This window comes from Talpa europaea (assembly GCF_964194135.1).
Source record: "Talpa europaea genome assembly, chromosome: 13".
NCBI lineage: Eukaryota > Metazoa > Chordata > Mammalia > Eulipotyphla > Talpidae > Talpa > Talpa europaea.
Window position 1 is genome coordinate 31,264,530 of NC_140080.1, and position 26,067 is coordinate 31,290,596.

Consider the following 26,067-nt stretch of genomic DNA (forward strand, 5'->3'; position numbering starts at 1 on the left):
TCAAAGAATCAGTATGAGCTCACAATTAATTTATGTAATTCCTACATCTATTGCACTTAAAAGTCTAAAGAACAAGACCCAGTAGTGACCAGCACACCCAGCACTCAGATTTTGGTTTCTAAATATCAAAAGAAACCAGGACTCTTTGAACAAATGTTTGACGCCAGCACTGGGGAGGGAGAAATATGAGGTAAATTTGCAGTATTTATCATGCCAGAAAGCAAGAGAGTTCCAAAGGACATAGAAGCAAGCTTAAACAGGTCCCACAATCAAAGGTAGGACCATGTGAGCATCAACAATACATTGAAGATTAACACACTGAGGGAAAAATCCATGTATCTATAGTATTACTAAAAAGGCAGATGATAGATGGAGCTACCTTACTGAAAAATACCAAGAAAATACAGCAAAGAACAGAACTGGAAAATCATCACTCTGCACTCTCCAATGAAAGCAATAATGGCAAAAATTCTATCAATAGATGCTGAAACGATTGGGTAAGATGCTTTTGAACAATAGGACATTCACATGATTTCAAAATCCCATCCTAGAGATTATTAATTGAATGCAAAGAGCATTCAATGAATACCTTTGCAACAGGGGGTCTGGCAGATACCGCCTTCACAAAATAGTCAAACTAAGCTCCCTCGTAGTGAGACATGTTGGCATTAGGTGTCCTAAACAATAGTAAGAAGTACATAAAACCATCCATGTCATCTTCTTATCAAAATATCTAATCTGGATCTAATCAGGAAGCAGCAACATGACAACTACAGATTGTAGGCCATTCATAGACTGTGGAACTGGCCTCAACTCTTCAACTATGTCAATTCCTAAAAGATCCTTCTCGCAAAATGGTGGGCGCACTTTCTCTTTTCTGGACAAAATATGACATGACAACTAAATACAATATTCAGCATCTCACTAGATAATGGGAATTTTAAAAATATTGTATTTTAAACTGTATACACTAGATAACATTATATTAGTGGTATATTTCTTAGGTCTGAAAATTTTAATACTTAAAATGTGGAATGTGGTATTCTTAAGAAATATATCAGCTCAAGTGTCTTAAAAAAATAGAATGAAATTCTCTATGTTCTAATATTTTTTAAAAAGTCTCTTCAGAATATTTTACATAAAAATGGCAAGATGAAAAACAGTCTATAGAGAATCCTATGTCTGTCTAAAAACTGGGGGAAGGAGAATAAAATATACAGTTTGTTTTCTTGCATTTGCACAGGTTATTTTGGGAAGGATATTGAAGAAATTAATAACAGTGGTTATCTGTGGCAGATAGCAAAGAGAAGTAGGAAAAGGAACAGGATCAACAAGGGGCAGAGGTAGGAGCCAGTAAATTCACTGTGTTCTTTTTAAAATACTTCGGTTTATTTTAAAGTATTATTTTTTATTGAAGTAACATTACAACAGAGTATATGACTTAGAGGAAAAGGTTCACATGCCTTCAGATACATGTTACCACACCATACCCACACCAAAGCAACCATAATCCTACTATAGTCCACTCCATCCCCACCTCCCTTTGCACCCCACCCCCATTCTCCTACTGGTAGCCTCAGTTCCATAGCCACATTTCTATGGTTTGTTTCTGGTTTAGTTTTGACTGTTGCTATTCTCTATTCAACATTATGAATGAAATCATTCAGTATTTTCTTCTCCTCCTGACATACTTCGCATAACACAATGCCCTCCAATTCCATCCATGTTGTCACAAATGATGAGAATTTCTTTTTTATAGCTGAGTAGTATTCCACTGGGTATCTATACCACATCTTCTAGACCCACTCATCTTTCATTGGGTGCCTGGGTTGTTTCCAGCTCTTGGCTATTGTAAACAGTGATGCAATGAGCATAAGAGTGCAAGCATCTCTTTGAATTAGTAATTTTGTATTCTCAGGGTAGAGACTTAGGAGTGGAATTTCTGAATCATATGGTAGATCTATTTTTAGAGTTTTGAGAAACCTCCATATTGTTCCCATTTGTTAAATATTTAAACCATTAGCAGTATTCAAAACAAACTCTCAACACTTTCTCAGGGAAAAAAAAAAATAAAGGACCTAGAAAGTGGGAGGAACAGGTCAATGGAAGAACTAAGGGATCTTCAGGGAGAGGGCTTACTGGCTGCAGAGGTGCCATATATGATTTCCTTGGTGGGAAATAGGCCCCCTCAGGCTGAGTGAGGGCGGGGGGGAAATATGTGCAGTTCAACTACACACGGACAGTCTTAACATTTCTGCACATTCTTATTTCCCAAGAACCTAGAGGTGCTTTTTCTGAAATTTATCCTAAGGAAATCATTATAAGGATGAACGAAGACTTAAGCATCACAAATGTTCATCGCAGGACTGTTTGAATTGGGAAAAACTGAAAATAGCCCAATGTAAACAAAAAAGGCTTACTTAAATAATGGTATATCCATCCAAAGAAATACTAGGAAGATCCAGCCAAAGACACTGCCATGACAGAAGATGTTTATGTGGCATTTTAAAACGCAGAGGGGGGCCTCCCGGGTGGCACAGCGGTTGAGCGCTGGGCTGCGAGGCTGCCCACAGCCTCTGCCCCAGCCACGGGTGAGGGTCCCACATGGTGCACAGACCTCGACTGCCGCGCCCGCTGCTCCCCTCAGCAGTGTACTTCCTCAGTCTGCCTGTTCTGCTCTCCCCTCTGGCTCTGGTGAATTCTCTCACCCTCCCGCACTTCTGACTGTACCCAGTGCTTGCATAGATAGATAGATAGATAGATAGATAGATAGATAGATAGATAGATAGATAGATAGATAGATAGATAGATAGAGTGAGTGAGTGAATGAATCTTTTAAGAAAAAATAAATAAAAACGCAAAGGGCCTGTGCAGTACATGATTTCATTTAAAACTATATACACATAGGTATGTAAATGCATAACACTATTACTATCTTAAGGTGAGGACGCTAGAGGTATTTCATTCCAACAAAAATTTCCTTGCAAAAAAAAAAAGATGAGATTTGTTTTAAAATCCAATTTTTCTATAAAGTAGTGAATTTATTTTTGTAAATAAGACCTGGAAGACCCTGTACAGAAAATGAAGGTACCCAGTACCTCTGGAGAGGTACATTTCAGACACTATTCCACCAACTTCCAGGTTGGGAAGAGACTGACAGGCCACTCAGAGCTTAGGGATAGTCAACTCATGTCTCTAGTACCTGGAACATTTCTCAGTCTATCCTCCAAGGGTAAGGGGCCAGCCTGGGGCAAGGATATCAAAACAAACCTGTCAGCCTGCCGATACCCTCTAAGAGCAGCTCTGCACAAGAGTAGGACGACATCCACTGGACCATGACAACACTTCTCAGCTGACTCCCCAGGAGGTGATCACACTTGAGGAGAATCGTCACCTCATTTCAAGAGCATCCCTTGCTCAGCTCTGCATGTCAGCGCAGACAGCACCTAAAGCTAAGGACCACTGTAACAAGCTGACAGTAGCAGCTCCCACACATCCTGAGACTCTGGAAGAGGGATGCTGGCTTCCCATAACAAAACTGAAAGAGCCCCAGTCCTCTCTCACTGCACTGGCTACCGAGCTGCTAGCAGACCAAGGTTCACATCAGTCACACACACAGGATACTCAAGAAGGTAGGTCTGGAGTCCAACATAGATTTGAAGCCTCTTTGTTTCATTAGCTCTTCTACTTGTCAAGTCTGAACCTCCATGAGCCTCAGGGTGTGGGGGGAGGAGGGGCAAGTGTGCAGAGTGCTCAGTGTATGCGTGGGTCTAGACATGTACAGAAAGAAGACTGATAGATAAAAGCAACCAGGTTCTCTCTGAACAGAGCCTGGCACATACCAAGTCTCCATAAACATCAGCTGCTATTCTAAAGGAATAAAGATGGACAAGCTCGAGTCATCCATCCACAGAGCACATAAACCAAACTTAAGGGTTTGAGACGCAATTGCCTGTGGCTACACTCAATGTCTCTAGGAGATAAGACCAGCATTCATATCCCAAAAGTCACTGGATTAAAAACTAAAAAATCCAAGCCCCACATAAATCAGGGACATTCAGATTTGAAAGAATCACTGGTTTTACTTTAAATGGAACAGAAATGAAACCGACCAATTTTATTTCAAGAAACTAAATTCTCTCCCAAGTCCCTAGAAAATGTGAACAGGAAAAGCTGTCATTCAACAAAGGTTGCAGTGTCAACCATCATACACGAGGTTGCATGTCTTTAAGGAATTTGAAGTTAGCACATATTACTAATATTCCTTTTTTATCAATGAACTAATACCTCGCCAATCAGAGGATCAGGCTCCTTCTATCACTTGGGACTTGCATTGCTCCCCAAATTTGACTAAGACCAAAGTTTGGCACCAAATCCCTCTATATTCTTTTTAAAAAAGTGAATGGTAACATGATTCCAGACATGAAACAACAGATCTGAGCTGGAGGGGTCAGAGGCAGAACCAGGGGGCAGAACTGACCCTAGTATTAGCCCACATGTCTCTCATATGAGAAGAGACTAAAGTGAGGAGGTGTGGTCTTCAGCCTTTGGGAACATGCCATGTTCACCTTGTTCTCCCAGGGAGGTGTGTTTCTCTCCAGTGCAATTTAAGGGGGTATTTGGAGAGTGGCTCAATAACAGGGGCAAAAGTTCTCCCAGCTGGAAACCTCAGAAAGTGGGGTTGCTGTCCTGTGACTAACTGAACAGGGAAAGAGAGAATCAGGGTAACTAGTCCAACTGCAAGGGCAGCACGGGGAAGTGTCTGTCCCCACTGCTAAATAGAATAAGGAGAGGAGGGTTTGAGGAATAGAAGTAGGAGGGAAGACACCTTGCAGGTAACCCTCCATGGGGACCACTCACCAGACGAGAGGACTTTACTAGCACCAAGCTGTGGGGTAGACGCTAGAGAGGATGCTCTTAGGGTGTTGTTATACCACTGGCCACACAGGTCCCCTCCCTTCCTTCAAATTACATGGTAGTTTAACCTTAACTGCCCCATTGATGGGGAGTCTAGTCCTGTTTAAAAAAAAAAAAAAAAACAACTGGCGTTTCCTTGAAGCAGACGCCCTGAGTTGCAAATGGAAGACTCTGCATCACACTCTTCCCCCTGGCACACTGATTGGGCACATAAAGCTGGAGTCCTTCTTCAGCCTGTTGTCCTGGAATCACACAGATCAGAGCCCTGCCAAGCCAGGAGAGATGTACATCAAGAGGGAGAAATAAACCTTTGATATTTTCAGCCAAAATGTGATTTGGGGAGCTGTTACCACATCGTAACAACCCATTCTTACTGATGAAAGGGGCAAGGAAGGAAGAGGCTAATCTGGATACAAACCACTCAAGTAGGAATTGTAATAAACAGGTCTCCTGTCTGACCCCCCAGAGACCCCCCCGGATGCCAACCCATAGAGGAAGAAGGTTAACAAGTCAATTCTATACCAGCACTGCGCCAGCTACTCAAACTATATGCAAGTGTAGACGATGCAGGTGAGCAGAGGAAGAAGCTCCAAAATCTGAGGTGAAAGAAAACTCCAAATCTGATATGAGATGAGAGTTGTAAATTCAAGTAGACTTAGTTCTAAAGCTAAAAATGATGGAAGGCTATGGAATCTGCCCAAGATGTTATTAAGGGAAAGCAGCAATTAAAGATAAACAAAATTTTCTCATGTTTATTTCCCAAATTGAAAATCCTCAATAAGCTGGCTGCCCATACATGTTTGGTAAACAGGGACATGTGTTTATGACTGGTCTCAGAAAGCTGCAGATGGTCACATTTCTCTCTCTCTCTCTCTCTCTCTCTCTCTCTCACACACACACACACACCCCACCCCACCCCACACCCCACCCCCCAGTAATTCTCAAAAGACAATCTTATTGCCTCAAGACAATCAGGCCTAATCAGCCCTACCACCTGTAGGGCAGTAATCCTATTACACAGCCTTCCTGTTTCTTTTACAGATAGTTGTTTTTCTCTGCACAAAGAGAGTGCACCCCACAGAGAGAGGTAAGATTAGGGTTTCTGAAAATCATGTGTCTGAGAGGAGTGGATTAGAGCTCAACTATCATTACTGAGGGGGCGCACACTGAATAGCCAAGTGTCAACCATGAGTGCGACAGGGAGATGTAAGAACATGGAAAGGCACCCGAACCCCTCCCCACTCCTCACCACCCATGCCCTGCCCTCTCAAGAATGATATGTCATTTTCCAGCCTGGAAGTCAGGAGAATAAATGAGCACCTAAAAGGCCAGATGAAGGTGGGAGGCATTCAGTCAGGGAAGAAGTCATTACGGCACATAAACTGTTGGGAGAGGGAACAAGTTTTATGAGGTCATCACATAAGGCTCCTGAGCAAACGTAAGGAGCAAGACAATGAAAACAGAGCATTTGAGAACACAGTTGTGGGCTGTGAACTGGGGTTTCCCCAACATTCTTTGAAAGTTAGAAATTAAAAACTGGAATTCACTGTGAAATCCTTTGGCTGCAGGGCTGTGCATTTGGGAATGGGCTTGTAAACAAAGCCTTGGTGTACAGGGCGCTGGGATTTGTTTGGGCAATGGATTCTCTGCGAAACCCCTCTGCTTACAACATCCTTCTCTTTGTCCTCTGTATTCCATCTTCTCCAAGGCCTACATCACCATCCAGAGCAGGCATCCGTCTCCTCCGTGCCTCCCTGATGCCCCCACTGGGGTGGGATGATCCTCACTGGCCTGGGTCACCACCATCTTCCGGTTCATCCAAGCAGAGCATGGGCTGGGTAGGGCTTTACTCTTGAATTTACTCTTGAATTTCCACATCCCCCTTCCCAGCCATGCCTAGCACACAGCAGCTCGATAATTAAGACGACCTAGTCTAACTCACAAACTCACTTGATCAAATAATGGGAGCACAGTGATTCTTCCCGCTTGTCCAAACAACACAGATTTTCTCACTGACACATCAACATGGCTGCTATTTCTGAAGAGGCTCAACTAATCTCAGGTCAGTTTGATGGAAACATCTCACAAAAACAGTATATCTGTGCAGGGGGAGGAGACTAGAGAAGAGAATGCGAGCCTTTAAAATTACAACTAAAGAAAAACATCAAAAAAGTAATTGCAGAAGATGAGTTTGGGGGTCACAGTTCCAGGATAGATGAGAGCAGCCAAATCACTAGCAGTCCAGATAAACACCACAGGGTCTTAAGAGGTCCCCCAGAGCTGTGGAAAGGGGAGCTGAGCTATAGCAATATAGGCTTTCTTCTGTCTCCTCCATGCCCCCTAAAGCATGCCCAAAAACTAATGGGCCTTTTGAAGATAACACAAGGCTAGAGACAAGAAAGATACTTCTAGGGCCTCCCGGGTGGCGCATGGGGTTAAGCACAACACTATGAAGGTAATTGCAGCCTCTGCAGCAAGAGTTCAATCCCTGGCTGGCCAGGGAGGTACCCATATGGGGCAGCAGACCTCTCCTGTCTGGCCCGCTGCTCCCCTCAGCAGTGTATTTCAGTAGATCTTCCTGTTCCGTTCCCCACTCTGTCTCTGGTGAATCCTCTCACCCGCCCCCCCACACCTCTGGCCTGTACCCCAGTTCTTGTATGCATGAATAAATAAATCTTTTTTAAAAAGATACTTCTGGCTTACAATCACACAAGGAGTTTTGTTGGAAGTAAGTTCATCTTCAAAGTGGAAAAGTGATTTCAGACTAGACCAAAAAAATCCCTTACCTCCACCCTCCTACCCAGGCCCAATTCATCCAACCTTCCTCAGGCAAGGGTGGCAATCCATGCTGGGTGCCAGGGACTGAACTGGTGAGGCTCAAGAGGGGATGCAGAAGAAGGAAGAAAGGGTGGGCATCAGGCAGGTACAGGACACTGTGGGAGATGGCCGAGGGCACACGCTCCACCAGTCATGGGGCAGGATGCCTGGAATAAGGCTTCACACCCATGAAGGGCAGCTACAGGATGTGCAAGCAGGTGAGCGGCAGGATTCTCCCAGTCTCCAAGGCCAGAAGGGAAGGCTTGCTCAGACGGCTGCTGGGGAGGCCCAGGCGGGATCAGCTACTGCCTTAGGAGCTGTGACCCTCTCCCTCACCGAGGAAGTGTGCTGGGTCTCCACAAGGAACGGGGGCACACTCCCACCCCCCACCCCACCCCCCGGGCACATCTTCAAACAAGTACTGAGCACCTGGCCGTCTCAGAGGGGCCAGAATTCATGAGCCACAGGCCTGGAAGGCAGGAGCTCACAATCTAGGTGTGGCTCCCAGAGACAAAAAAAGAACCCCATGTGCAGAGTACGTGCCCCACTCCAGAGCCCTGCAGCGTGGGCTCGCACACTGCAGAATTCAGAGGAGCAGGTGATTAAAATTTGCTGTGCAGCATATGAAAAAGAAGTGAGTCGTGAACAAGAATCATCTTGTTGGAAATAATGGCTACTCCAGGAGACGTGCGGCAACTTGAGAGTCAAGGCAGAGTAACCAGCCCATCTATCCGGAGACAGCCACTTCTTTGGGGGAAAAAAAATATTTTCCTGCTGCATTTTCCGGCTCCTCAGGGAGACAAAATCAAACTGCCTCTCTGACTCACAGTGCAGCCAATTTGCCATGACTTGCAGGTAAATACACAACAACTCAGATTAAAAAAAAAAAAAAACAACAAAAAACTTGCGGCCGCTTGTCTTAAAAAAAGATAATAAAAATCATGTGATCTTATTATACCTGATTGGCTACAGTAATGTATCCTGTTTCCTCAGAATGTAAGATTATGTGCTTGTTCCATTTGCCCTCCGTTCTCTTGACACTGGCAAAGTCAAATATCTGGAACAAGCGGCGCACGTGCCCTCAAGGGAAACTCCATGAGGACGGGGTTTCGGCTGTTTTGTTTAGGGCTGTCCCGGCATCCAGGAGAGGTTCTGACATTTCTTTCTTTCTTTTTATTGTTTTAAGGATTCATTTATTTATGCATACAAGAACAGGGGTACAGGCCAGAGATGCAGGGGTGAGAGCATTCACCAATGACAGAGTAGGGAGCAGAACAGGAGGATTGACTGAAATACACTGCTGAGCGGAGCCGCGGGCGAGACAGAAGAGGCCTGCTGCGGCATGTGGGTTGCTCCCTTGCTGGGCATAGAACTCATGCTGCAGTGGCTGTGGACAGCTTCACAGTGCTGCGTTTAACCCCCTATATCACCAAGGATGCCCCTGATACCTATTTCTTAAATGAACAAAGGAAACACTGACTCAACCTATGCCCCATGTGTTCAATTTTGTCCACCTGGACTACACTCACATAACAAAATAATATTCATTTTCCCAGAGAATATAAAACCATTAACTTAAAAGAGATAGCTGCACCCCCACGTTCATCACAGCACTATTCACAATAGCCCAGAGCTGGAAGCAAGCTAAGCACCCATGGATAGATGATTTAATAAAGAAGATGTGTATATACACACAAAGGAACACTACTCAGGTATAAAAAAAAAAAAGAAATCCTGCCATTTGCATCACAGAGAGACCTAGAGGGTATTATGCTAAGTGAAATAAGCCATATGGAGAAAGAAACACTGTTATTTCCCTCATGCGTGGTACAAAAAAAAATTAGCTACATAAAATTTAGACTCTAAGACCAAATGAGTGGTTACCAGAGGGAAGAGTGCTGGATAAAAGGTGATCCACCCAGGTGATGGATAGAACTGGGCTTTCAGCTCTTTTCTTTATTGAGGTAACACTGGTTTACCTCTCTATGATTTAGGGGACTAGGTTCCCACCTCCTCAGCCTTGTTAAGAATTGGACTTCAGGGGCCTCCCTGGTGGCACAAGGGTTAAGACGCAACCTATGAAGCTATCCACAGCCTCTGCAGCATGAGTTCAATTCCCAGCCTGCCAGGGAGCAACCCACATGGCTCAGCAGACCTCTGCTGACTTGCCTGCTGTTCCCTTCAGCAGTGTATTTCATTCAGTCCGCCTGTTCTACTCCCCACTCTGTCTCTGGTGAATCCTCTCACCGCTCCCGCACCTCTGGCCTGTACCCCAGCTCTTGTATGCACAAATAAATCTTTAAAAAAAATAAAAGAATTGGACTTTAGTGGTGAACCTGATGTAATAGTATACACAGATGCTAATTTATAATGAGCACACCTCCGACTTACATAGTGTTATACTGCAATGTTACTGCTGCACAAATCTTAAAAAAAAAAAAAAAAAAAAAAAAAAAAAAAAATCACCAAGGGAGCAACTGCATCCCTAGCCCAACATTTCTCAACCTGGGCACTACTGACAGTTGGGTGGGAGGAGGAGGGGGCTATCTCCAGACACTGGCATATGTTTCCAGGGCCAAAATCTTCCCTAGTCAGGCTTCACTGCTCCAGGCCCAGAGAAAGGTCCCAGAGAGCAGACAGACCCAGAGTACAGTGGTGTTTTCTCTCGCATGCCTGATGCTCAGACAGCAGGCAGGGGAATCCCTTCTCCCTACCTGTTCTTTTTTTTCTTTTTTCAAAGATTTATTTATTTATTTATTTATTCAAGCACTGGGTACAGTCAGAAGTGCGGGAGGGTGAGAGAATTCACCAGAGCCAGAGCGGGAAGCAGAGCAGGCAGACTGATGAAATACACTGCTGAGGGGAGCAGCGGGGAAGACAGGAGAGGTCTGCTGCACCATGTGGGTTATTCTGTTACTGACTTTCTTATATGTCCCTCGTCAGGTAGATGGTTTGCCAATATTTTCTCCCTCCTATAAGTTGCCTTTTCATTTTGTTGAGTGTTTGTATTTGCTGTGCAGAAGACATTTAGTCTGACATAGCCCCACTTGTTAATTTTTGCTTTTACGCTTTTGGTGTCATATCAAAAAAAAAAAAAAAATCACTGCCAAGACTAATGTCAAGGAGATTTTTCCATATTTTCTTCTAGGAGTTTTACAATTCCAAGTCTTATGTTAAAGTCCTTTATCCATTTTGAGTTAATTTTGGTGAACGGTGGAGAATAAACATACAATTTCATTCTTTTAATGTGAATATCCAGTCTTCCTAAGACCATTTATTGAAGAGACCATCATTTCCAACTGAGTTACCCTAATTTATTTTTTTCATAGCACATAGAACCGACTGCTGTATCTTAATCTGTGTACTGTTTGTCTGCCTTGATTAGAACACACTCCATGAGGGGAGGTAGTACCTGATATGTAATAGATCTGGTTCAGTATATTTTCGCTGAGTCAGATAATGGGTTCCACTTATTTTTCTCAACAGTGAAATAAAAATGCTGTACCCAATGAACTTGCATACATTGTATGAAGCAATTTAACTGCATCTCTGAATATTCACTTACTGTGCAACATACAAAATATGGAAACTACCCAAATGTTCCTCAACAACTGAACAGGCAAAAAATTGTAGACTACTTACACAGCAATAAATGAACAAACTACAGTCACCTAAAATGTATCACAAGTCTCATGTTGATCAAAAGTCAGACACAGACACTCAAAAAAGTAGATCCTGGGCCTCCCTGGTGGCACAAGGGGGTTAAGATGCAACCTATGAAGCTACCTACAGCCTCTGCAGCACAAGTTCAATCCCCAGCCAGCCAGGGAGCAACCCACATGGCACAGCAGACCAGCAGACCTCTCCTGACTTGCCCACTGCTCCCCTCAGCGGTGTACTTCAGACAATCTGCCTGTTCTGTTCCCCACTCTGTCTGGTGAATCCTCTCACCCCCCTCCCCCCCCACACACACACCTCTGGCCTGTACCACAGCTCTTGTATGCATAAATAAATAAATCTTTTTTTAAAAAAAAGATCTCTACGGATCCCTCTATAAAAGTATAAAGAGACACAAAACTAATCTATGGTATTAGAAATCAGTTCTTATCTGGGAAGGGACAGCTAGCAACTGGGAGAGGACAACACAGACTCTCAGAAGCTGGTAATATTCTGTCTCTTGACCCTGTTGTATGGGAGTAGTCACCTTAGGAAATGCACCAGGCTGTGCATTTATGATTGGTGTCCCTGCTCTACAGATGATATATGCCAACGACACCTATTCCCTACCCAATCCAGGGCTCACTACGGGCCTTGTAGGCTAAACTTGTAGGCTGACAAGGCTAAACTCACCACACTTCTGCATCAAATCCTGTCTTGTCTAAATGCTCCACTTTGATTGTGAAGACCAGCACCCTTCTGTTGTCAGTGTCTGGGTCCCTACACTTTGACAAAACAGCAGGAGTCACATAGGTCAGTAAGAGCTGAGTTTAGCTAACAAGACTTGACCACCAGCCCGAGTCAGGGATAAAGGCTTCGGCTACTTTCTGCCAGACACAGCCCAGGTGACAATGCCTCTGGAAGTCCAGTTTGCCTGGACTATTCTGGTCCCTTGATATGTCAGGTCTTCTCCTTTGCAAAGTAATATCCAACAGATTTCCCTGACCACCAAGCACCTCTTTTTCTTCGTGGTCTCAGACAAGAAGGCTGTAGATGCCAGAGGACAAGAATCAGGCTTGTTTGCTCCCTAGCACATCCTAAGTACCCAATACAGAGCACCCTGGCCCATCAACACCTGCAGCATGAGTGCAGGAGTACCTAAACAAATAACCATTGAATGCGCTTGCAGGATCTGGTTAATAGAGTGGCAAGCATCTAGGTCCAGAATGACCATGGAAAGAAATAAGGAAAAGTATTTCTAATACACATAGTTGTTAAACCAACAACGCTTGTAAAAATCGCACAATTTATCCAACACCAGTAAAAACAGCATCCTTTGCCAATTTGACTTGAGTTTCAAATTATGTGGTCAAAGATAACAGACCAGGTCCACAGTTACAGTGAGGCTATGGCTCAGAAGGCAAGTGATGCAATGGCTGATGAGAGAAACCAAGAAAATCAGCCAACTCCACCAGAGTCACAAAGGAATTAGCATGCCCAATGAGCAAAGAAAACCACCCAGCTAGCCCTTAACCAGGGGGCTCTGGAAAGTCGCAGTTAGCCACACAAATCTGTTCACCAGGCTTAACTGTTTTCTGCTTCTTGGCAACACTTTTATCAATTCCAGTGCCACAATTAGACAAAGTGCAGCAATGTCAGGTAAAGCAAAGTTTGAGAGTTTGTTCAGTGGGCAATGGAATAGCTTCCAAACAAGGAATACTGTCTTGTTGATCCTCATAAATTCTCTAAACATTGATGAGTATTTGCTCTTGGTGTCCTGTGATCTTTCAAAAATTATTGGTCAGCCAAGCAAAAGGTTTTAATATACTAAGAAAAGAGCTAAACAGAATGTCACTGAGCAGCCCATATTCCTGTCTTTCTCCTGGCTCCCAAGTGCCAATATGTGCATTTCTGTGCCCAGAGCAAACCACCCATCTGAGTAAACATTCTTTATCTCATTCCCCATCCCCTGTCCAGCATGCACTCCTAGCGTCACTTCAGTTTCAACACCCACTTCTCTATAAATAAAAGGCAATGTCAGTCAATTGCCTTCAGTACATCTGTGCACAAAATCTTATCAATTTTGCTAGAAAAGATGTAAAGGCAGACCAAAGTTGGCTGGGATCAGGCCCATTTGGAGACCGGAAGATCTGCCAAGCTATCCCCTAGGACTCTGTCATGTACAAGGTCCCACATCAATTCTACCATGTTCATGTGCACAAGCATCCTCGGTGGCCTAGAAGTCAAGTCAAATGCTGTTCCACTCCAGAACCCCTGATGTTGGTTACTGCTGAAACTCTGCAGAAACACACACTGGAAAGCGGATCTCCCTTTCGATCAATGATAACAGCAGCCTTCTGGCATAGGAAAAATGCTGCATATACTGCAAGTCTTCAAAATAAAATACTCATTTTATTATCAATAAAAAGCCCTAAAACCGTTTTATTCATTGAAGCCAATGGTCTTGGCCATTTGGGGAAAAAAAAAAAAAATTCCCTAGATGGGCCTCCCCTGGTGGCGCAGCGGTTGAGCACTGGGCTGTGAAGCTGCCCGCAGCCTCTGCAGCACAGGTTCAATCCCCGGCCATTGGCGAGAGTCCCACATGGCGCGCAGACCTCTCCTGTCACACCCACTGCTCTCCTCAGCAGTGTATTTTGTCAGTCTGCCTGTTCTGTTCCCTGCTCTGGTTCTGGTGAATTTTCTCACCCTCCCGCACTTCTGACTGTACCCAGTGCTTGTATAAATAAATAAATAAATCTTAAAAAAAAAAAATTCCCTAGAATTTTTCTGAAAACACAGACAGAACTATCTGATTCAGAGTCACATAGGCTATTTATTTCACTTATTTTTTTGTAATTTATTTATATATCTTTTACATCATTGTCCATTGTTGTACAATGTGCTTTCTCTCAGGTGTAGTCCCTGTAAAATTCCCACCACCAGTTCCCCCTGCACCATCATCATAGTCCCTGTGCTCTTCCTCCCCCTCCCCTGCAGAATGTCTCTGATTTATAGCTGCCTGTTAATTTCAGTTTTTTATTTTAAATCTGGGTTCTGTGGTGCCAAGCTTGCCCTGCTGAAGCATACCCTCTGAACTGGGAGGCAGTAACTCACATTTTAAACAGGCCCACCAGGGACTTTTCAATTTCAAGATATAAGTCTGAGCCTCCCTGCTCCAGCACCTCGCTCTGGGCATCTCCTCCCTCTGCTGTGGCTGTGGGTGGTTGTCTGAGACTTGGCCAAGACTTTCTCAGCACTGAGAGTGACTCCATATATGTTATAGAGCTACAATAAATAGTGGAGGCTTTTGCTCTCTGCCTATTTCTTCTTTCCACGTTTTACCTGCAGAGATTGCCTGGAGCACCTGCGCGAAGTTCTGCTTCCTGGCTCCCTTAGGAGGCACCGATGGACTTTACATAAATGTCTGCTCACCTGCTACAGAATTATGCTGGGGAATGTTGGCAGTGCCCTTTGTAGTGTGGGATGTCGCGCACCATGCAGGAAAGTCTGCAAATTAGTACACACAGTTGTGTGATGTATCCATCTGTCCTTCCTTCCACGCTTCCCCCTTGTGCCAAAGAAAAGTTCATTTTAAAGTATCAAGGGAGAAGGTCTCCTGAGCAACACAACCCTAGTATCCTAAGATAGCATCCCCCGACCGAGTTAATTTGGATCTTGGTGTTATCCTTCCAGGAGAATCCCCACTCACTCACATCACCGGTTGGTGAAAGTATTGCTCACTGTGTCAGAAGGGCTTCGGGAGGACCCAGACTCCCATGCAATGCCACATACGTGTCAGCACTCCGGTGGGACGCGGGAGCCACACATGTCAGCTTCTCCCCCTAAACTGATCCTGGAGGATGGAAATCTTAGGTTTTGTTGTTAGCCTCTGAGTCTGACACTTGGTTGGTTCTCAGCAATGGTGGGGGCCGGGGAGGTGCAAAGGAAGGTAGCAACCACTTAGTCTTATTTCACTCACTTATGGAATAACAAAAAGAAAGCAGAGGAACTAACACAAACCCTTGACATCTGGTACAGATCTGTGGCTACCAGAGGGGAAGGTGGGGTGATGGGAACAAAGGCCAGGGGGGGGGGGGCTCCACAAACTGTGGCGGAGGGTTACGGAGGCTTTGGTGGGAGGTATGGTGTGATGACAAACAGAGGTATGAACCTGCACCCCTAAACCTTACACAGCACTGTAAACCAATGTCATCTCGATAAACACAATTGTAAATTAAAAAAAAAATCACAAAAGCATTTTAAAAAACTTGTCATTTTTGAAAAGTAAACTTCACAAGCAATCACTCCACCCAAGAAACTACGGCTCTCTAATTTGTAATCAGCGGTGGGAATTGTAGGAGCTCTGAAGCCTAGGACAGCTGACTACAGAAGGAAGTACTTACTAGAGCAGCAGCAAGTATTTTTTGCAAGGGGGAGGCAAGTGAAGTTATGCAGCAGCGATAACACTGCACAGGCAGGGACAGGGAGGGCCTATCAAAGAACAGGTCCCCCCTCCAAGTCCTTAATCTGCATACTAATTTTCACAGGTGACTCATTCCCCTGCCCCCAAAATGTGTTACATTGAAAATGTGCAAAACATGCTTCCAGAATAAACTAGCAGAACTTGCTACTCAAGGGAATGCTGAGGCAAACACATTTCCAAATGGGAGAAGCACCCCAAGGCCTTTCCCACTTCAGGAGCTCTGGAACCTTACTGCTTGGGCCTCTGCTCTCCTCGAGGGCCCACTCCTGTCATCCTGCACGGTGAAGCCCAACGCCTTTCCCAGGAGGCATTCCCTGACCAAAATAAACCATCATTAACATCACTCCCCCATCATCAGATATGCTAAGAGCATCTCTAGCCATATCTTGTAGCACTTTCCTCAACTGTACCAAAATGACTATCTGTGCGCCACACTAGGTCATAAACTCCAGGAGGACAAAAGCTGATCTGTCTTCTTCACCCTCCCACCTAACAAAGCCTGGCACAGAGCTGGCATTCAAAATACATTTTTGTACCAACAACCCACCATGCTCTGCATTACCGCTTGGCTATTGGGTTTTCCTAAGGCACAGCCAACCTGCTTCAGTTGTAGTGAGTTGTAAGTCCTCTGACAGCCTGTAATGATCTGGAACGGGGGAGCTGGATGTGTGGGAAGAATGGAGAAAGGCCTGGCCAATCCTATTATTGTTTCCCTATAGGTTTTAAAGCCAAACTGGAGTTTGGGGACAGCGGCACACCAATAAGAAGCCTTTGTGAGACCCTGTAGGAGCTTCCCCAAAGACAATGATACAGAACCAAGACTAGCTAGAGAGGTCACACGCACAGAGAGCCCTGGAAAAACCACACTAACAAGCAGGCAGGATGGATCATTTGCTTTAAAATGGGTCCCATCCACCCCAAAGCCAGCCAGACACAACTCCACAAGACAAGATGAGGTTTTTACCTTTTCAGATGGGTTGGACAGGCTAACCAGAGGTGACAGCAGTTAGGGTTTAGCATGACAGGGCTAGGATATCAGGCACAGCCCCTCCCAGACACATGAAGAAAGCTGCTTGCTTCAGGAGTGGGGCAATGATAATGCGCAATATGATGGGAAGGTCTTCTGTGCCAGCAGCTGCCTCTGGACAGTAACAGGGAAAGGACCACATGGAACCTCACCCAGCCTTCCAGACTGGCAAGGAAGGAAGATCAGCTCAAAGATAACGAAACAAACCTCCCCAACATTTCTCTAAGAAATTAAAGAGAAAGCAATGTCTACAGCTACATGTCTCTCACACTCGCAGGGCAAAGATCAAGGGAAGTGAGTGACTCTTGGCAAGCAAATCAGACAGAAGCGCAGGGATACCGACCACTCAAAGATCATGAGTATCGACACTTTCTGCCATGAGCTGACTCATCCTCCCAAAACCTCACACAGTTCACCATACAAGCCATGTCTTACTTTAGGAAGATCTATTAAAGGAGCTGAAATATAAACATACACAACTATAGATTGTAGACTGCTACATAAAAGTGTTATAGAAATTGTTACTATTCATGAAAATGACAGCCTCCACTTAAGATGACTCCAGTTTTGGGCCTCCCCTGGTGGCGCAGCGGTTGAGCACTGGGCTGCAAAGCTACCTGCAGCCTCTGCAGCGCTGGTTTGACCCCCGGCCACCAGTGAGGGTCTCATATGGCGCGCAGACCTCTCCTGCTGTGCCCGCTGCTCCCCTCAGCAGTGTATTTCATCAGTCTGCCTGTTCTGTTCCCTGCTCTGGCTCTAGTTAATTCTCTCACCCTCCCGCTATTCTGACTGTACCCAATGCTTGCATAAATAAATAAATAAATCTAATAAAGATGACTCCAGTTTTACAAATGAGGAAACTGAGGATCTAGCCAAAGTCCCAAGCTTCTCCTTGGCAAGACTGAATAGTGACACAGTTAAGAGTGAGCTCCTCCCCAAGGCACAACTCAACCTCAAAAAGCTTTTCAGGGATTATGAATTGTGGCCAAACTATGAGGGGGTAATGAGAAAACTTCCCCTGCCTCTAGACAGCACCTCCATCTATGTGTATCCAGTCATTGTCAATTACAAATAGAATGAGACATACATGCCTAAAGCCACCTCACGGGTCCAGCCCTCCGCAAGGAACACCTGCTCCCCTTCACAGAGGTGTGGAAAGTCCATTCAAACATTCTCTGAGCAGCTTTCTGTGCTGGGCTCCATTGTCAAGTTCTGAGACATCAAACAACATACAACAGCATATCCCAAAAGAGATTATGAAGTTGAGAGTCTTTTCTGGCTTAGAAAGAGTGGTTAGACCAAAAAAGAATGTTTTCAATGTGAATCTCCACCTACAAAAGACTATACAAGTGCACATGCTAGCCTTCAGGCTTTTCTCCCCAGGGACTCATCAAGGGGGATGCTTAGGAAACAATTCGAAACAAAGAGAGGTTTACTGACCACCTACTGTGTGTACAGCAGTGTTAGATTAGGCTCTTCTTTCAGGAAGCAGCAACTACTAAAGAAGCTGAAATATAAATACATACAACTATACACTAAGGAGTAACTCGTGAAAGTGTTACAGGCGTAGTTTCTAGCAGCACCCTGCACTTACTGAGGACTTAAGCAGACACTTCACCAAAAGCTTCACATGCATTAGCTGATTTAGTCTTCCTGCCAACATGCAAATCTGGTTAAAGAACTGAACTGCCCCTCTAGTATCCTCAACCATGTGACCAATGGCAGCCCCCCAAGCTGGGCCCAGGTCCTACCCCAAGGTTGGGCATGTACCCAGGCCTGGACAGTCCGATCATACCAAGTTGGCCACAGTGACTGATTGGGGGACAGCGCATAACAGGTAAATCTGACAAGTCTCAATCCTGGGACTTTTATCCACACAATTGAGATATTAAAAACTACATGTGACATTAATGTGTAGTTACGGTGAAGAAACCACCACACTGAACTAATCAGACTGAGAACAAAACCAACATGAGGGACTAGGAGGGAGTCCAAAGACGGGGGAGGGAGAGATGTGCGAGCCGCTCCCCTCAGTCCTCTGATGTAACCTCCTTGGATCCAGCCTGAACTCAAAGCCATAGCTCATCAGCAAACTTTTAGATGAGTGACTAAGTTTTCTTTTGTTTAAGCCAGCTAGGGCTCAGTCACCTGCATTTTCGAGTCCTTACTAATAGAGTATTATCTCTACTGAAGCCATAAGAAGTCACAGTTCAGAGAGGACAAACAACCTGTCTACCTGTAATGGAATGATGCCTAAGATGTGTGGGCCACACCGCAGTATGCATTTAGGCCACAACCTCCAAGAGTTGGGGACCTCCGTGGTGGTGCAAGGGGTTAAGTCACAGCACTATGAAGCTATCCGCAGCCACTGCAGCACGAGTTCAATACCTGGCCGTCCAGGGAGGTCACCCACATGGCGCAGCAGACCTCTCCTGTGTAGCCCGCTGCTCCCCTCAGCAGTGTATTCAGTAGGTCCGCCTGTTCTGCTCCCCACTCTGTCTCTGGTGAATGCTCTCACCCCTGCACCTCTGGCTTGTACCCCAGTTCTTGTATGCATAAATAAATAATATTTTCCCCTCCACCCACGAGAGCTGAGGTGGGAACAAGGGAGTCTCCTTGCTATGCCCCCTTTCTGCCTGGTTGGGTTTATTCCCTGTTTACCTCCTGGGGTCCTAGCTTTATCCAATGGTATATTAAACTCTCATTTCTTAGACATGCACAAACACGATACATCTTACATTTAATGGCATCCTATACAGGATGAAATAGGGTTGTAAAAATACTTAAAACGCTGGGCAAATTATTTAACCCCTTCCAAAAAATTTCTTTTGTTTGTAATTACCCAGTATGGTGTGATAAGATCAAGTGTGAGCCTGGGTATGAGGAATTGCCTAAGAAATATATATAGTCAAGGGCCTCCCTGGTGGCACAAGGGGTTGAGATGCAACCTATGAAGCTGTCCACAGCCACTGCAGTGCAAGTTCGATCCCCGGCCAGGGAGCTACCCATGCGGCACAGCAGACCTTTCCTGACTCACCTGCTGCACCCCTCAGCAGTATACTTCGGTCAATCTGCCTGTTCTGCTCCCCACTCTGTCTCTGGTGAATCCTCTCACTCCCCCCCAACTTCTGGCCTGTACCCCAGCTCTTGTATGCATAAATAAATAAATCTTAAAAAAAAAAATATATAGTCACTCCACCCAAGGGAAGGCAAAGTGAATCAGCCTGAAGGGGTTCAAGTTTTAGATAGTGTGTTACAATTTGAAACACACTATATTGAGTAAAGTAATGATCAATACAAAATATTTAATTACTAACATTACTGTCTCACCAAGCAAGGTGAAATAGTCAAGCTAATGATTAGGTCCCATTCTTCTGGGAGAGTAATCCAGAGTTGAAGATCCATTGGGGACTACTTCTTGGTGGTGAAAACAACCTCAACAGCATGTAGGGGGATAGTTATCCTCCCAGCAACCCAGCTCAACAGAAGTAATGTGAGGCAGGGTTGGAGCAGGACCAGGACAGGCAGGAGAATCCAGTCTGTGAAGGCCAACGAGGGTAACTAGCTCCAACATCTCTGCCCAGCAAGTACTTGGGTTTTCGGCAAGGGCAAACTGAGGGTAAAGACAGGGAACACGAGACTGGTCTCAGGCCGATTGCCTTCCAAATTGTCCCTTAATAATGATTCCCGTGAAATAATTATTTCTATCGATGGTCAGCTAGTACAGAGGATTTAAGGTAGTGGGTTCATTAACGAGAGTAAGGATCACAAACTCATTTAAGTCTCCTTGAACTGTTTAATCAAAATGATTTTCTGCTACTCTCTATTACAAGCTAAGTTTCTGTGGTGACAGATTAATGACTGATCCAGGAAGCCAAACCACCTCTCCTGTCACCAACACCAGCAACTGAGCTGGCTACTATTCTATCAATAAGCCCCACTTGCCCTTGAAACTCATTATAGCTGAGATGGTACGATCAAATGAGTACTGCCACCCAGGTTCTGCTACAGAGACCACCATATCCCACAGTGTGCGCACCAGGAGAACAAGAACGCAGACTGGTGCTTGTGGTCTCATTAGAATTACAAACTCAGGTCTCTCTGGAGTAAGATAAATGCCAGCCCAGGCAACACTTCTGATTCTTCAGGCCTGCTGAAGGTAATTATCCTGGAGTTAAATGTCAGGGTTAGTTTCATGTGTGCAAAAGAAAGAAAATGTCATGTTTGGGGTAAGCAACAATATTGTCTTAATCAAATCAGAAGCTCATTATTAGCAGGTGATAAGCCCTGATGTGACCCTTACAACAAGCTCTGGCTACCTGGCTTCCCTTCCACTTTGTCTCAGCCTGCATGTTTTTGTTGATTGTCCTTGGACATAAAGCAAAAAACTCACAATGGGTTATCAATAGAGGCTCACACCCAAAAGTCACTCCATCAATTCAGAGCATAGAAAGTCTACCTAGTTCCAGCCTGATTTTGCCACAATCCCCCGTCACCTAGAAAAAGGTTTAACCTCACTGTAAATGGGGGATAATCACAATACTTCTCTCCTAGGATGATTATAAGTATTAAATGAGATAATACATGGAAAGTAAAGAAGTCTGGCACACTAAGCACTTGATAAATGCTAGGTATTATCTACTACTGAAATGTTCTCATTTTTTTAATTACGAGCAGTATGTATTTTTTATAAGAAAAAAATTGAGGCCTCTGCAGTGGCACAGCAGGTTGAGTGCAGCGCTGTGAAGCTGTTCACAGCCTCTGCAGCGTGGATTCGATGCCCAGATGGCCAGGGAGCTACCCACATGGCGTGGCAGACCTCTCCTGCCTCACCTGCTGCTCCCCTTAGCAGCATCTTTTGGTCCGTCTACTTGTTATGCTCCCCAATCTGTCTCTGGACAGAATTCCAGAGGGTGAATTTTCTCACCCTCCCACACCTTTGGCCTGTACCCCAGTTCTTATATAAATAAATCTTTAAAAAAAAAAGAAAAATTGTATTTTAAAAAAAGACATAATAAGAAGGAAATTTAAGACAGTGTAAATGAAAAGGATTTCCTCCAGTAGACAAGAGGTTACCTAAGAAGAGCTCACATTTATTTATCTTACTCTTAGAATCCAGGGCCTACCTCCATGGTAGACAATCAAATCTTTGTTGTAAAGAATAAATATACAAATGAATACAAGAATGAACAGTGAAAGATTTACTTATAGTAACGCTATGAAAAGCCATACATGGGACAAAAAATTTTAAAAATCAGGAGAATGGGTTGTGGCAACTCTCAGCCTCAACCCATGCAGGAGTTAAACTGCATGACAGGTGGGAAATTACTGTACAACCTGATTTATTCATTTTTTTTTAATAGAGGCATGTTTTTATTTGTTTGTTTGTTTGTTTGTTTGTTTATACATGCACTGGGCACAGTCAGAAGCGTGGGAGAGTGAGAGAATTCACCAGAGCCAGAGTGGGGAGCAGAACAGGCAGAAGGACCGAAGTACACTGCTGAGGGGAGCAGCGGGCAGCAGGAGAGGTCTGCACACCATGTGGGACCCTCCTCCAGTGGCCGGGGAGCAGCTGGGGATCGAACCGGCGCTGCAGAGGCTGCGGGCAGCTTCGCAACCCAGCGCTCAACCGCTGTGCCACCGGGGAGGCCCTGTACAACCTGATTTAAACATCCTCATTGTCTACTTCTTAATATTGTATTTGTGTAATCGTCTAGGCCTTCATTTGGCCAAAACATCCCAGTTACTAGTCTTCATTAAAGAAAGATAACTAAATGAAGAGACCATCAGTACAGTTAAGAGGAAACATCTCCTATTATCTGAATGTTAAGTTTTTCCTGGATCTATCACTCCAGGCAATAAGCCATGCCATGGACTATGTGTGAAAGTTGTACTTCTGCAAAGGAGATAGTAATTATTTGTGTATGCAGAGCAGCAGAACTACTTCAAAGCAATCAATAGAAGCTATCAGGTCAGGTCATCTCTGGCAATGTCACAGCACACCCGACGCAGTCCACCAGCATTTCCCGTCTAAAGTTACAGATAGCAACCAATGGGTATCATCAGCTCTCTAATACCTTAGTTTTTAAGATTCTCACATTCAAACTCTCTTCTAAATAGCTCTACCTTAAGAGCAAAAAAGTGACAAGTCAGGGGAAAGGTAAAAATCTTTCTTTCATAAAAATTTGCAAATACTGACAAGCATCTTAGCAATAATCTCGGGACAGTCTTTCAAAGTTATCAGTGATTCCAACAAAATAGCTAAAACAGTAGCAGAGATGCTGAGGCTGTGTCAATGCCCAGCAAGGCTTGGATCAGGGTGGCAGGACAAGTGCACCTCTAGCTGGGGATTTGTCCACTTTCCAGTAGGACAGTGGTTTCTATAAAAAGTGACGTTTTCTCCTTGGTCTCAGGGGGAACCAGGCTTTGTGGTTACTGCAGTAAATTATCCAATTGGAGATGCGTGACCTAAAATAGCATCTAGGTTGAGCTCCACAACACTTAAAAAGGGGTTTGTGGCATTAAATTCTAAGCCACAATTGGCATCAGAAGCATACACAGAGCATAAAGATGGTTGATAGTCGAAGATGTTTGTAATTTCTCAACATTTTTACATGTCATAAATGGTATGCTGGATTAAATTGTCATTTTGAAAAAATACATGCTGCTAATATTAGTTTAAAACCAAAATCGCCCCAGAAACATGAAAGCAGAACATTTAAACATAGAAGCTTTTCTCTTTTTTACTGTTAAACTTTGGACAGTTTTACAATATTTATGGCAGAATTGTATAGTACTTAAGAATTACCTACTACATTTGTTTAAAATACAGATTTCCAGCACTCACACAGAGATGTGCAACCAAAATTTACACAAGAGGAGTCTGGGTGCTACAGTTGAACAATCACCCCAGATGAGCCTCATGATCAGTCAGATTTGGAAAAGCATGGATCCAAGGATAACAAAATGCCAACATTCCACAAGAAAGGCAAGAAATGAAAAACTCAATTTTTAAAAACATGAAGCCACATGGAAAATAGCAATGGCATGCTTATGGCACAGAGAGACCAGAAAACCCTAAATAGGCACAGTGAACCTTTCACACCAAAACGACCTAAAAGCACAGGTGTTTTCAATCTGAACCAGCAGCCATACCAAGCAAGGTTTCTGCAAAGGTGGCCCTTCACCTCTACACCTGGCCCAATTCTCCCACCTCTAGCAGAGGTAAGCATCTGCCTGTTCCTCAGCTCTCTCAAATGTTTGGATTTTTTTTAAGGCAAAATTATATATCTATCCTATATGAGCCCGTGAATGGAAGAGTCACAGTCTGGGTATGTACAGCTGAACAGAAAGGGGAAGGAAGATGGTTGAGAGAGCAGAAAGGTTTGGCAGGGATATCTTGGGGGGTGGGGGGGAAGAGGCATAGCTGCTGTAAAACGAGGACCCCAAAGAGCTATGGAAGTTCATCGAAAGAGCTAGAAAGCCCCCGTAAGAGAGCAGCAGTGCACTGTCAACTATAGGGAGGTGGGGGAAAAAGAGAGAAGAGAAATAAGCCCCCATCAGGATGACAGGCACACCTGCTCCTCTAGAATGGGGCCAAGCCAGGTGCCCCTTAGCAAGTGCAAGAAACCATGTAGAGTCACTGGATTCCTCAGAACCTCTCCCTGAACGGGCTGGTGATACCAGGAATGGGGCTCAAGGAAGCCATTGAAGGAAAGAGACCGCTACACATCCCTCATGCAGAGCCCCTGTCACAAAAACGGGGGCTCCGTGGCACGGGTCTCAGAAACAGGAATCCCTAATGCTAAGTATTATGAAAGTTCGTTCCTAGTCTCCTAGGAGGGCACAGCTCAGACACCTGGGACAGCCTTTAAATGAGCTGGCAGCCGCTCCCACAGCACAGAGGGGATGCCATCTGCTGGAAAGACTGCACCGGGTGCTCCTTGGCCTGCATCTTCCAGGGCTGCACCTGGGGAGCAGAGGCAGGCAGCAGGTGTGCCTCAGGATACCCCAGGATAGCTCCCCTGTCAGGGATCCCCACTGCCATCCAGGCTCCTCTTTGGGGCAGAAGGAAAATCATGTCAGCAGAATGCTCCCTTTCCCTTCCCCTAAATACACCGAGGGTCAAAACCACTATGCCTCCTGCAGTGTTTTATGCAGCAGGTTGCCCACAACCTTCCAAACTTCCTGGAACACCTGGCTCCCTAACGAATGAACTGGGCTCCCCCCTCCAACCTAAGCCCTCCTGCAGGGATTCTTCTGGCACAACCTAGCGATGATCCAGATTACGGCTGCCCCACAGGATTCTCTAAGAGGGACGCCAAAATCAATCATCAACGTTTGCAGAACCCAGCAGCTCAGGAAGCCTCTCTCGCCGCCGCAGCTGCCGGCTGTTCCTGAGTGGCGCGTTCGTGCCGACACCTCCCCCACGCCTACAAATAAGCACACCTGGACCACAGGTAACAGGCAAGAGCCTCGAGCCTTTGAAGTTCTCTTTAAAGTTCCTGCATGCGAGAAGCATCCTCGGAAACCACGGCCCAGCTAGGCGTGCGGGAAGGTCGCCCCAATAGCTCCCCACCCGACTTCAGAGACACCCCCCTCCACAGGTTCCCCCCAGGGAGCCGGAAGGCGGCACTCACGTCTCGAAAGCGGTTCCAATACTTGTCCCGGTCGTACTGCGAGACGGTGCTCAGCCACTGGTCATTGTCCAAGAAATTGCCGTGGTTGGCGCCGGCGCCTCCCGCGGGCGCGTCCAGGTGCCGGCTCTCGCCCTGGAGGAAGCACCACGCCGCGACGGCCGCCGCGAGCACCGCGAGCGCTGGCATCTGCCGGGCAGGGGGCGAGGCGGGGGCCGTGAGGCGGGGGCCGCGGGCGGGCGAGCCCCGGGCCGGGCACCCACGTCCGGGCGCCTCCGAGGCGGGCCCGGCCGGGGCGGCGGGGGGCTCGCGCGGGGGCAGGGGCATCCCTAGCACACCTGGGCCGGTGCGGCGCCCTCGGGCCCCCTCACGAACGGGGGGTTCTGTGGCAAACAAGAGGCTGCGTCACAAATTAGGGGCGGCTGTCAAACTACAGAGAACCCCTGTCGTCCGTTCTCGGGCGTCCCACGACCGCGGCTCGGGCTCGCGCGCCTCAGGCCCCCTCCCCCAAGGCGCGCCGCGCTCCCGGG

General features: G+C 45.6%; 1 protein-coding gene across 1 annotated transcript in view; it reads right to left on the reverse strand.

The window, feature by feature from the left end:
* Positions 1 to 25,726, reverse strand: part of SPOCK1 (SPARC (osteonectin), cwcv and kazal like domains proteoglycan 1) — a gene marked incomplete at both ends in the record, with an annotated part of 495,764 nt that extends 470,038 nt beyond the window's left edge. Inside the window, one exon of the mRNA XM_084252839.1 lies at positions 25,541 to 25,726. Coding sequence (XP_084108965.1) covers positions 25,541 to 25,726 — 186 coding nt within the window. The remainder of the gene's footprint in view (positions 1 to 25,540) is intronic.
* Between the last annotated feature and the right edge of the window lie 341 nt (positions 25,727 to 26,067).